Genomic DNA, 14,115 nt, shown 5'->3' with positions numbered 1-14,115 from the left:
ACGTATTATTTAACAATGTTCATCAAATGCTTTAATTGTTATTGCTTTTAGAAGAAAATGATTGATATTAATTTTCAACATTCTTGAAATTTTATGTGAACCTAAAAATTTTCATCATTTCCTTATCCACACCCAGTGGTGCATGGGGCACTGCATTGATACTTAGTACTCGAACTGCAGCGTATCTTGATATTTTATTGCACGGAAGGTAAGGTCTTACATTTCAGATGTCAATACAAGAGCAATGAAATACTGCAGAGTACATTTTATAAAAAAAATTTCGACCATGCTTATTTAAAAAACGGTAAAAAAAACTTCTTAGGAATCGATAGTATCACAAATGTAGGTCCACGGCGTAGAAATCTAGCAGTCATGATTTTTGGTTTGGTTTTTGATTTAACAACGAACATGCAACGGACGGTTTCGGTTTACACTTGTTATTCTCGACCTTAGTACCTATGGTTTGATGTATTTCTATAAACTGTAACATTTAAGGAATCAATCCCGAAACGTAAAAAAAGGTAAAAAAAGAACCTGTTGAATATATCGATTCTAGTCCTGAAATGGTCGACATACAATACTTGATTCAAAGTTGGTTGACACTGAAATATTTCACTGGCCTTATCTGAAGCGTAAGACTGATCACTTCCACTTCATACCAGCAGACAGGCACTCGTGTTTAACTGTCAACTATGAAACAAGCGTCGTGGATTCAATTTCCGCCAGTAGAAAGAAAAAATCAAAGAAAGATTTTTCTCAATAAGGAATTTCAGTGCTACGGAAAACTAGAAATAAAAATGTTTCTTACATGCAGTAAAAATAAGAGCATTTAATTTCACGGTGAAGTATCTCAAAAACGTATGAAAAAAAAATTCAATTGATTTTGATAAATATTCACTACGTCACTAGTTCTTTCGAATCGACCAGTGATAGAGTGGTGTGACAGATTTTCGGTTTTCGGGAAGTCAACTCACTAATCAACAGAACTCACTGGCGGAGTAATTTCAAAATTACGAAACTTTTAAAAATCACAGCGCTGATAATATGAGACTCGTACACAATTTTTTTTACTCTTTTTATTATGAATTAGTTTAATAGTTTATTAACGATTGGAAAAAACCACTGAACTTCCTCATTTATCTAGGAGGCTTAATGTATTTTTTATAACCTCTCTTAATATCCTCACTTTCCCGCCTTCTCTAAAACAGATCATCGAGCCATGCTGCATTTAGTAGGTACCAATGCAGTTTCCTACGCACCATCGGATGAAGATAAAGGCAAAATGATGACGATGATGTTCAATGTATCCAAAGTTAAAGCATTTATTATGCTAAACGAATGTGATTCGCACGTAAATTAATTTAAATAAAATAGCAATAATTGGTATTAGCAATAGCTGCAGCAGCCTCTGATCGTGAAGTCAATGCGCACTTGCGCAGGTGCTGTGCCAGACAGGATGCGGAAGTGACCCTTTCTGTAGAACTAACGACTGATGTTTGTTTGATACTCGTTTTAATCGAGATTCATTCATCTTCTACCTAACTGTAAAGTTTAATATTGTGACTATTAAATACGTTTATTTTCATTTATTGATTTATTTTATTTACAATTTTTTTTTTCATTTGGTTCATTTTTTATTACATAGTACATATATCACTTTTTACATGAAAACAAAACATCTCACATAGGCATGGCCAGTGCGTGGGTATGCTAAATCTAGAATACATGATGAAATTTAAGATGTCGATGCATATGTTATATATAAAAAAAACCTATAAAATAAAAATTGAATGTGACATTCAGGTTGTTTTTTTTAATCAATTAATTAACTTATTTATTCATTCATTTTTATTTAGGAAACCACAGTTTGTAATATTTTGTATACAGAAAATAAGAATATATATAAACGAAAATTGTGAAAACAGTCAATACAAATTTTCCACAGTGACGTAAACTATTGAATAAAAAATATAAAATACACAAAATAAAAAACATAAATACATGTAGAGCAAAAAATTATTAAATTAAAGTGGAAAATTAAATTGGAAAATTAAATTAGGGAAAAAAATACGAGAGCAAATTAAAAGTTTATATGCAGAAGAAAACATTGACATTAATATTTATGACCCAGTTTATAAATGAATTATTAGAAGAAGAAAGGGCTTAAGTTATCATTTTCCGTTGTGTCTTTAAAGTAGGAATTATTCAGTTAAGGAACAAGGAGATTTGAATGTCTCTGTCCGAGTGTTGATTTGCAAAATAGAATACGTAAGAATGATCACCTTCATAATTTTTCTATAAGCACTTAATGGTAAATAGGGCACCGCATTTTTATACCAACTGCAAAGTATTTTGATCGTTGTTTTTTGTTACATGAAGTTAAGACAATCTTCTGCTTTAACTGCCAGTCCAAGGACTATAAATTAGTCTAGGACAATGACCAATTTGTAAATTAATATTTTATGTTAACCGTGTTAGGAATCGAACCGGAGACCTCTTGTATCTTGACCGCGAGACGAATTAGAAGTTGAATAAATAAAAAAATATAATGAAATAGCCAAAAACTAATTAATTAAAATACAACATAAATAAATTGAAAAAAAATAAATCTTCATGATTAAAAAAGACAATTATTTTATATAAACTATGGTAAACTTCCATCAACAAATATTTTGAATTACATAATTTAAGTGTTTTATGGGTATATCAATTTTAAAGCGTTATTTTCATTGAATTTTTGTATGATTTCAACAATTTCATTTTATTACCATAAAAATAATTACACTTGAGTGTTTTTATATCTTATTTTATATTTCCGTTTTAAACCGTTATTTTGATATTTAATAAGTACCCAGTGTGTAATTATTAATAACTCCTGTGGTGCAATAGCAAATCCTCTGACTTGTCTCATTAAGGTTCCGGTTTCGATTCCCAGTGAGATTCACAGTAATCAAATTTATTTTCAGATCTGAGTGTTACGGTTTCAAATCTAACCTCTTTTAAATAAAAAAAACTTAAACACATATTTACATATCCTTGCACAAGTACCTATGTACCTACTCATCAATGAAAAGTATTTTTCCAAACGAATAGCAGGCAAGCCAACGTTCGGGTAGAACAACGTCTGTCGGGTCCGCTAGTTTACATATAAATATATAACTCGTCACCTGCAGCTCAATCACAATAGCCGCACTTTTCAGTAATTACCGACGAGATATTTTTAATGTGTAAAATTTAAAAAAACTTGGTTCAATGAATGTTTCAATGAATGTTCAATGAGATGTTTCGCAAAGCAAAAAAAAAAAGAGTTTTGATATAAGGATATTTAACACGGTGTAATAAGTACTTTTAAGGAAAACGCAAAAAAAAACATTACAGCTGGCTAGGAAGCCTAATAACAGTGGTGAATTACAGCACAGAACAATAAAGATTTTTTTTTTTTGTGTTTTCACCGGAAATTTATCACGGAACCTTTCGAGCGTGAGTCAAGCATCTTTTACACAACGCTACGGAGGCTACCAATATCACAATAATTACTTATTACTTATTTTTAAATGTAACCAATTGAGTTTAACTTAATAAAACCAAAAAAGTCCTCGAATGGCGACCCAGAACGGGTAGAAGAAGTGTCGGCAGGCCTCAGGCAAGGTGGTCTGATGACATAAGACGAGTTGCAGGAAGTGGTTGGATGCGGTTGGCTCAGGATATGAAGATATGGAGACTAAAGGAGGAGGCCTTTGTTCAACATTGGACAAGAGACGGCTGATGATGATGGTGACGAAGTTTAACTTTACCTTCGTGCAACAAATGATCGAAATACAATGCAGTGCCCTATGTACCACTGGGTATGGAAGGAGGAATGATGATGACGATGGAGTTTAACCAATTCAAAATTCGTAAGGATCGAGATTCATGTAAAACAAAAGGCATTAGTTAGCTTAACTAATTTTCTAAATGGCCAGAACGCAGAACAAGATAATTCTCAAACTATGTAGTCAATCAATGTACAATACAAAGCATATTACACGTCATTCAATACTAGATACTTCTCTACTTGAGAAAGCCAACCTGTTTTGTAATGCAACTAAAACTAAGCTTCGTAGTTAGAAAACAAACCGATTTCTCGTATGTGTCATTTTTATATCGCTACTCTATCAAGTCGGTTTAATACGCTCACCAAATTAATATTATCAGAAATTGAGATAAATACTTTCACAGTGATTTATTTAAATAATAAACAGCAAACATGCTATTTTTTATATACATGTTTCAAATATGTTTGATGGAGATTCTCAAGCCATTATTATTTCTAAAAATCATGTCTACATTTTTTTTTTCTCAAAGCACAGAATACAAGAAGAGGTGAATGGGGTACATTGGTTTTTTTTTTAAACGCTCCATAGTTTTGAAGTTTATAGTTAAATGCTGGTTTTTTGATAAAATCGATAGAAAAATTCATAGTCTTCAAATTAATGGTTTCGGTTTGCCATTTTATAGCTTATTTGATTATATACTTTTTTTATTGGTTTAATGTAATCGATCCACCTTGACGCATTTCAAGGGTGGATAAACCCTCAGATTACTGCGGATCAGACTAGAATATACTGAATTATACTATTAAATTTAAATCCAAGGGGTTAATTTAAATAATAAACTGTTTGTTATTTGTAATCAATGTAAGTTTTAAATTTTACCAGGCTTTCAATATAAAAAAATCACAACTTCCCTTTTCGTCTCGATGCTCTTCCCTTTTTTCTTGGACCTCCTTTTAACAATCCACCAAATTGGAAATGACTTACAACCTTTCGTTTTATTCAAAAAATAAACTTAACTTTCATACTTATATATTAAACATTAACCAATGAAGGGAAAAATCTAACCTTTCAAAGTTCTCATCATATTAAAACAAAAAAAAAATAATACATGAAAAAATTTACTTTTGTCCTAACGTATCAACCGAAGCATCGCAACATGTCCTTCAGCTCTGATGTCGTGAAGGTAACTAGAGTGGCAGAAGAGAGTTTGAAAAATGCCCGCCAAACAAAAATGTAAATGTGCGTCCAATATACACGAAGCTATTGCAAACAATCCACTGTAACCCGTGATTCACTGTTACCCATACTCCCCTAAACTACCGAAGATATTAAAATAAAATAAAAAGTCTAAAATATTTATTGAATAATAGTGATGCTTTTTGTAAACGTTTCTTGACAAAACTTAGTAGTTAATAGTTATGATCTATGAAATTATTAAGTTAAGTTTTTTTTTTTTTTTTACCTTTATTTTGACCAACGAGCGTTTTCGCCTAAATTTCTCCTGGACTGATAAATCGTTTACAACATTTTAAAATTTTATACTATATCTTAACAAGTTTTTAGGAGATAAGAATATTGCAGCACATAGTTAACGATAAATATGGCTCCTGCAATGGTAGCCGAAATCATTCTATTCGAGATCACAAAAAAACGATACATAATTCAACTTCAGATACTAAACTATAAATATGAATAAAATAGAAGCCCTTTATATGCCTAGATGTCGGATGTAATGCATTGGTATATTTTTAATTTCACTTGTTCGTTATGCTTAGTTTACAAATATTAAAATATAATATCGTTGTGGTTTTCTAGTAATTCACTCAGTAATCTATTAATCCCCATTGTTAACTTTAATCATTTTTGACGTAAAAAATCGTGTAGGTATAATAATCTTGGTTTAAGTCGTAGAAATTTAGCTAAGTGTAAGCGATTAATTAAACAAAACATAACCATTAATCTTCGCAGCAGAAAAAATGATAAAGAACGAATCAAACAAATCATCTAGTATTTATTTCTTTATGTTTTTTTGTATTATTTCAAATACATTTATTATGCTACCAAATTAATTTAAAAAAACACATTATTGACAATGCTTTTGCAATAAAAATCAATGTAAATCAACTTCGTTTTTAACCACTTAATAAGTGATTAAAAACAAAATTGCTGTATATTTATTTTATTATAATGAATAACCCCAACGTTATTGCTGTAAATAAATATTAAAGGTAATTTTTTCTTATAATTAAGAAAATCATCACAATAATACTACAACAGAAAAGTATTTCCTTATTTAAATTCAGCAACAATACAATAAAATATTTATTTTTTTTCACTTCTTTGGTACTCAGATGGTATAATATGTATATATTTTGACATAAACATAAATAAAAGATTACCTTTTTGGTGCCAGCCCAGAGACTATGAAATATTGCAACATAACGACATATTTTTATATAAATATTTCTTGCATGGCAAGCAAATGCATTTAAAATAAAAACTACATACAATACAGCTTTTTAAAACACTTATTCCTTTACCGAACTTCAAAGTTTTTTTTATTTTCTTTATTAAATTGAAAACATAGTATACATAATTATATACAATATTCCCAAGGAGTTTAAAAAAAAAACTCATTTAGGGACATACAGATAACAAATTTATTTAAAGACTTTTTTATATTTTAAACTATAATATTATTTACAAAAGCAGAAAAATTAAAATTATGATATCCTACAAATTAAATACGGTATGAAAAATACTTAAAAATAACAAAATAAACATAATACTAGGCATGGAAATAAATTCAAAATGATGTATGCATTATGCAATCTGGGAAAGAAAATTAAAAAAATATAAAAAGTTTAAAAATTACATGTATGTATTTATACAAACTTAATTAGTACAAAATATTTTATTTTTTTTAATTAACAAAACATGCGCACACCCAATACAGGTTAATTTTTTTTTATCAAAAATGTATTAAAATTACGTATACAAGCTAAAAAAGTATAAAAAAACACAAATAACATTTCAATAGTATTGAAAATTACATATACAAGCAAAAACGTTAAAATATTAAAAGTTATATGTTCAAGATGCGCATTCTCTGGATAAACTAACATTATTTATTTAAAGTACTTCTGGAAAAAATAATTCTTCAATTCGCACGTCCTGTTTCTATATTTTGATATTGGTACTTAAAATTTTTGTGGCAATTTATTAAATTCCTTGAAACCTATGTATTGTAAAGATCTAGTACCAAACTTCGTAGACTTCACATATCCAATATAAATATTATTTTTTGGGCTATTATATTTAAATTACTTATACTTATTTTGATCAATAAGGATTTAATTTTATGCAATTTATTTGGTACTACGAGTACTAGAACCTTTAATAAAGTTTACAGCGTGTTTGTGTTTTTTTTTAATCAACTCAGCGGGATGCCTTATTGATTTAATTACTAATTAAATTGATGGGCCTGGCATTTGGCGAAACATTGCTAATTTTATGTTCAAATAATAAATTAATATTTGGCTAGACAGCTAATAAAAAAACTTAATTCAAGTTTGGAACATTTTTAAAAATTTTACTACCCCGGTTTCCGATGATGCCTCATAAATATAATGTTGACTTTGTAGAATAATTCATACGTAATTTAAATCGATGAATTTAATTATTACGGATACGGCCGTGGTTAATATTGACACCGTAAATATTTATTAAAATATTATTTTTCTAATGTTTTTTTTTATTTATTTTTGGAACATTAACAAATTACTAGCAACACTTATGTAGACCTGGAAAACTAAATTCAACTTGGTATTTAATCCTTTAAAACTTTTTTTTTTACATATAGTTGAAGTTAACTCTCTTAACTTCCCATTGTAATAATTCAATAATCTTAATTAGATAAATACTTTTTTATTTATTCAAATATTTTTTCCAGCCTAGATTGTATGCCTTTTAGAGCAACACACTGTATAAGAAATTTGTAAATCTGATGTTGCTGTATTATTAATTTATTTAATTAAAGAAAAAATTCCTGGCGAGCTCATACTAATAAATTAAGCGGCAAAATATTTTTCTGTGTACACTCACTTAGAAGGTTACAAAAATTCTTACCCATTAATACTAAATGCACTCTTGTACAAGCATTACTACTACCCATTCAAGACTACGCTGATGTTTCCATGACTGATTTAAGCTGTGAGCAACTCGATAAACTTGAACGATTTCAGAATACATGCATAAGGTACATTTTTGGTCTTAGGATATATGACCACATTTCTGATTATCGTAGGCAACTGAAATGGCTCAAAATTAGACAGCGGAGAGACTATCACTCCCTCTCACTTCTGTTCAATGTACTTCATAGTCCTAACGCTCCTATATACCTGCGTGAAAAATTTCAACGCTTGTCAGTTCATGGTTTACCTCTTCGTTCTAATTCTCAAGGCACTCTCTTAATACCTATCCACAATTCCTCTTTCTTCTTTAACTCATATAGTGTCCATGCGGCTCGACTGTGGAATCATCTCCCATCCACCATCAAAGATGTTTCTACATTATCTCTTATTAAATCACATCTAAAAAAACATCTCCTTTGTCTTCCTTAATCTCTCTTTCTTTTCTCTTTCCTCTTTTTTCCTTTTTCCCATTGAGTAATAGTTTTGATTAAAGGTAATTTATAAACAAATACGTTTATTTATATTTTTATATATCTTTAGCTTTTTAATCTTTTTTTCTATTGAATATGTTCTGTAACTTGAATTATAAAAATTAAACTATTATTTTATTGGTTGGTTGGAAGAAATTTGGCAATAAGTCATTCCGTTAAAAAACGCGAAATGATTTCATAAATCCGTTTATTCGTTTATCAAATTCCAGCACGTGAATGTTCAGGAATTAATTTATTTAGATTTTATCACAAAAGAAAGATATTTGGTAGTCAGTCAACTCACCTCGTCGCATTTCTCGACATTCAGCATTTTCAAGTCCCGGCGAAACATAAGTTAAACAACTTGAATTATGGTTCCCGATCTTATACTGTGTACAGTTATTCATGTTTAATTCAGTAAGTTTTAAAACGATTGCTACCAAAAAAGGCGTAATAAAATGCAGTTTTCCTGCATTTTGGACGGACGACATGTTTAAAAATGATTTATTGTTTATTGAAATAAACTGCGGATAGGTGCGTTTTTAAAACCTGATTTACGGCCCGATATTGAACTTTTTATATGTTTCAACCACTTCTTGGCGAGGTTTTCAAAATATAACCGTCTTCATCAAACAAAAGAATAGTTGATCTTCCTAATAATTAACTGCAGAATAGTTTGATATTTTTTTGCTATAGAATTATATGTCTTCCAGCAAAAAGCACCACTTGCTTACTTTAGAAGATCGCCGTCTACTATTTAGACATGGAAGTGCTTCATGACATGCTTATACCCGTATGCAGAGACAAACCTTAAGGTGAGGAGAGTACATTCTATTGTCTTCACCTTCGGGTTATTCTCTTCATTTGAAATTAGAATGTACTTTCCTCACCTTAAGTTTTGTCTCTGCATACGGGTATTAGTGGACGCCTTGATAGCCCGGCTCTTATGTCGGAGTTATCATTAAATGTCCCCGGCTACCGCACCCGTCACACGTCGAGCTCTCTATTTCATGTGTCAGCAGTTCGTACGAACTATGCCCAGAACTCTCCACTTATACGTTTTTCTCGTGAATATAATTTTTACTTTCCCTTTATTGATCCATTTGACTGTAAAAAAATAACATTTAAAATGCGCGTCTTAAAACATACTTTTTTGTCTTTTACTTAGTTTCAATTATAAAGTCTTATTTTATTTTATTTTATTTTATCTCTAATTCTTAAAATTTTATATATATTTATATTTTCGACACTACTTGTGCAATGATATTTACACACATGTTCACCCTCATTCCAATATAACACCCACTCACCCACCCACTCACCCACCCTCTCACTCACTGACACTCACACAAACACACTAGTATGTATTGTACGTATATTTAATGTATTTCTGTGGATATCTGTTATTGGTTGTATACTCTGTTTATTTTATTTGTTATATTTTTGTTACATGTATTACTGTTGATATTCCCAATAAATTAAATAAAAAAAAGAAAGGCCAAATGATCAGTCTTACACTTCAGGTGCCAGTCCGGGGACTATAAAATATTCCACTGTAAAATCACGTTTTTAAATCAATATTTCGTGCCAACCATGTCGGGAGTCAACCCGATACTTATTGCAAGGTAGATAAACGTGCCGACCATTATACCACGATGTGGACTTAAAACATATACACATTTCCAAAATAATCAAGTTATATTGTTCAGAAGAACAATTTTTTCTACAATCTAAGCAGTAATTGAAATATTATTATGATTACGAAAATTAAATAAAAATAGTTTTCAAATAACGCGATATTTAAAAAAAATATCCTTACAAAAATCATATTTTCATTGTTTCTGTTGAAATGTTGTACTTTCCGGGAAGAAACTTGAGCCACACACGAGGGTTCCGAGTTGGATTTCCATATAAGATTAATATATTTAGTAAAGTAAAAATAATAATGAAATATATATATAATTAATTTTTTTAATGTTTATATGATATTTCTCATGATTATGAGCATGATAATTTGCCAATCTAAACTAATAAAGCCTCGAACGTAAAAAAGTATTTTTGTAATAAAATCGTTACAAATCAAATATCAATTTAGGTAAAGTGATCGTTAAAAAAACGGTTTCTATAGACCTTCCAATTTTTATTTCAGAAAAAAAAATTATACCAATATTTTTTTTATAAAACGTAAGCACATCATTTGAACGTAGTTATGCAGAAAGCAGCCAGTCCATAATTTTGAGAAAATGAGATATATTTGTTATCGGATTTAGGAACGTCAATTATATGTTTTGTTTAAAACAGCCAGGCCGGCTTCATACAAAAAACTGTATAATCACCTTTTGAAAATTGCATGATGTCAAAATGTCATGCAAATGAATGTCACATGAATGAATGTACATTCAGAGTTTGTATGAAGTATAATTTAATATTTGATCTGGCTGTCGTCAAAATTTTGTCGGCCTCGTGGTGAAATGGTCAGCGCATTTGTCTACAATGCAAGAGATCTCGGGTTTGATTCCCGACAGGGTTGTTATGAAATATTTATTTAATAGGTTGTTTTCACAACAAAATATTTGGACTGGTACCTGAAGCGTAAGACTGATCATCTTACCTTCAGGTAACAAAAAATGATCAAGATATGCTGCGATCGGTGTGCCAATGCAGTGCCCTATGCACCTTAAGTGTAGATAGGAAATGATGATGACGTCGTTAAAATCATTAAATCTGATCAACTACAGTATTAAAATCTTTATTGTATCATTAAAAAACAAAAGGAATGCATTATTTGTCTTTTGCCAGAGTAAAAAACATTCCAACTGTTGTGTAGATTTGATTTTTCGCTCTTTTCACAAAAGTGCAATTATCCTAGCTTCACATTTCTATGTCTATCGGCTTTCTGAATAACTACGTTTATTTTATTGTCTGACAGTATTTATATTAATTTCCTACCTCAGTAACTATCCTTATTACGCCAACTAAAATCGTTTATAAAATAATGCACTATATTTTCCCACGTTCGTTTATATCGCATCTATCTAAGAAAGGTATTCATATACATACTCCAAAATATATGCAAGTTGTGTGTTGTATGAGGTGACGTGGTAGGATATTGCACCGGTAGGCAACACAGTGAGAGGGACCCTGAAGCAACCACTTAAAATATGCCAATCATAGTTTTGTAGTTTTCTTTTTTTACACAAATAAACAAAATCCACCTACCTCGTCAGTGATGTCTCCAAAATACTGCCTCTCCTCCGTCTCCTTCCTCTCATCCGTGACCTGGTGCTCCAGAACCCTCTTCTCCTTGATCTCCCTGACCTTCCCCTCGGGGTTGGCCACCGCCAACCACCTGGGAGCCGATGACGACACCAAGTCTCCGGACGGAGCACCCTCGATTGGGGCCCGCGCTCCATCCACGGCGTCTTCCGCATCAGACCCTGGAGGATCGTCCAATTTGCGGTGCTGGGAAAAAACAGAAAATGTGAAAAAAAAAACAAGAAATACTTTTTACTCAATTGGTCTCGGTGTTGTGGTGTATTTTTCATACATTTCTTCCTTATCCAATTTCCCACCGGCTTACAAGCCTCTAAAGAAAAAGTGGATAGACGGATATTTAGGTACCTCTGTGTGCTCGTGCTCCGTAGTCTCCGTGTCCTCGTTGGTGGTAGTGGAGACCAGAGGTCCAGAGTCCTGCAGCACTCGACCGTCTTCCAGCAGAACCTGGCGCTGGACCCTGGTGGCGATCTGGCGGGTCGTCGTCAGCTCCTTCGTCTTCTTCGTCACCCATTCTTCTGCGGGAAGAAATGTCGGAATCACCAAAAATGTACTCAGAAGACCTTGTCTTATCTGAACAATATTTTGAGTATCTCCAAATGTTTGATTAAGATTAAAATTTATTGCAACAGAGAAGGAAAACATTTTGTCGAGGGGTAATCGAAGTCTTAGCATACACAAAGATTGCGACCTGTCTCTGGCTACTTAAAAATATATATATTTATTTGATTTAGATATAGAATAAGAATTCGTGTGTATGTGAGAGAGAGAGCGTGAGAGGGTGAGAGGGTGAGTGGGTGATGTGATCATTATGTGATCACTTTATAGTATATTCACTATTCTACCCAATGTTCGAACATCCATATTATTTTATTTATGTTACCAGTATTTATTAATCGTAAGCTATCTCTTGTCTCTGTCCTGCTCAATTAGTCGGGCGTATAGTGAAACGATAAACAGAGGTGACGTGTATGCGGAAGGGATTGACATACTAAATAGAACTTACAGAAGACCGATGTAAACAGTCCGCGCTTTTTACTGTACTACTTGTTTTGCTTGTCAAAGTCGAAGTTATATGACGTGACGATACTCGCTCCCTCCGCTGGTCATTCCCTTTCCTTTGCGAAAAACTTTTTAAATCGGATTTGTATTGAGTGTTATCTGTTAGTAAGTGAAATCAACACTTTTTTCAAAATATGAGAATATGTACAATTCGGATTTGTTTGATGACTTAGCTATTCGCTACAAAAGAAATCTGAGCCTCATAAATATTAATAATAATTATCGTTTTTATCTAAACGAAATAAATCAATTTCCATAATACGCATAGCATACACAACACATTCCACACACTACATTCCACATACCACACTTCACACACCACTCTCCAAACACACAAAACCAAACCACACAAACATAAACAAAATGTGTGTCATTACAAATTGTTGTTCTTGTTGGAAATTTGTATTTTGTATAGTGTTGTGTACGTAGGTGGTGATATTAGATTTATGTGTTTTGTAAAATATATACATATATACCTATTTACCACTGTGTGCACAATATTAACAATATATAAATAATCATTTTTAGCTCTAAACTTAATTTTCAGTTTATATTAGAAATCCGACAAAATCCAAGGATGCATTCCATTATCTTACTTTAAAAATATTTTTTCAAATAAATAAAATCTATATTAAACAAATTACATACGCGTAGACGAAACTATTGATGTGGATATGAATAAAAAAATATGGAGATTATATTCTATATTTTTTTCCTTTACTGAGGCCTTCTACCAAGACGTGACAATAAACACAAATGACATATTTTTAAATTTCAATAAGCATAGAAACAACAAAACCAGAAAAGACAATGAATAACGGTATGTTCACAAATTTAAATATAATGCAAAAACACAATACATTTAAATGGGTTCGTTTATCAAGGAAGTGCTCTATTTATAATTTTAAAAAGAGTTAGTTGTTGTATGTTTTAAATACCAGTACACAACACTATCTCGTCGGTAATACTGCAATATCGCAAAAACTGTTTTTTTTACAAAAATGTTTTACTGAAAGAAACTCGTGAAAGGGGTTACGAGCCATTACTTTTAAAATATTGCTATTTTACTGTAAATAATTTTATTTTTTTTACTCTCTAGGGGTATTTTTGATTGATTAAAATCGTAAATAATATATTAAAAGAACGCTTTATAAGTTTCCTTGCCAAAAACAGCCAATTATAGTAACGCAGTCTTGCAATATTACCGGTGATATCGATTGTGGCGCCCTCCGCCTTGGATTTTTTTTTACAATTTTAAATTAATAGGGGTCTATTACTGTCGAGTAAAAAAAAAAGTTTTTT

General features: G+C 31.2%; 1 protein-coding gene across 7 annotated transcripts in view; it reads right to left on the bottom strand.

Annotated features, from left to right (window-relative positions):
* The window catches only part of chas (chascon), a 223,328-nt gene that overhangs the window by 142,734 nt on the left and 66,479 nt on the right, over window positions 1-14,115 (bottom strand). For all 7 annotated transcript variants that reach the window (XM_088225472.1, XM_088225318.1, XM_088225085.1 and 4 more), the window contains 2 exons: window positions 12,100-12,269; window positions 11,698-11,940 (listed from right to left, as the gene is read on the bottom strand). In XM_088225472.1, the coding sequence (XP_088081598.1) occupies window positions 11,698-11,940; window positions 12,100-12,269 (413 nt within the window). The remainder of the gene's footprint in view (window positions 1-11,697; window positions 11,941-12,099; window positions 12,270-14,115) is intronic.

Source organism: Micrasema longulum, unplaced genomic scaffold (assembly GCF_059751315.1).
Source record: "Micrasema longulum isolate JH-2025_06_02 unplaced genomic scaffold, ASM5975131v1 h1tg000006l, whole genome shotgun sequence".
Classification (NCBI taxonomy): domain Eukaryota; kingdom Metazoa; phylum Arthropoda; class Insecta; order Trichoptera; family Brachycentridae; genus Micrasema; species Micrasema longulum.
The sequence above is the reverse complement of the archived record's forward strand: the minus strand, read 5'-3'. Positions and strand labels throughout refer to the sequence as shown.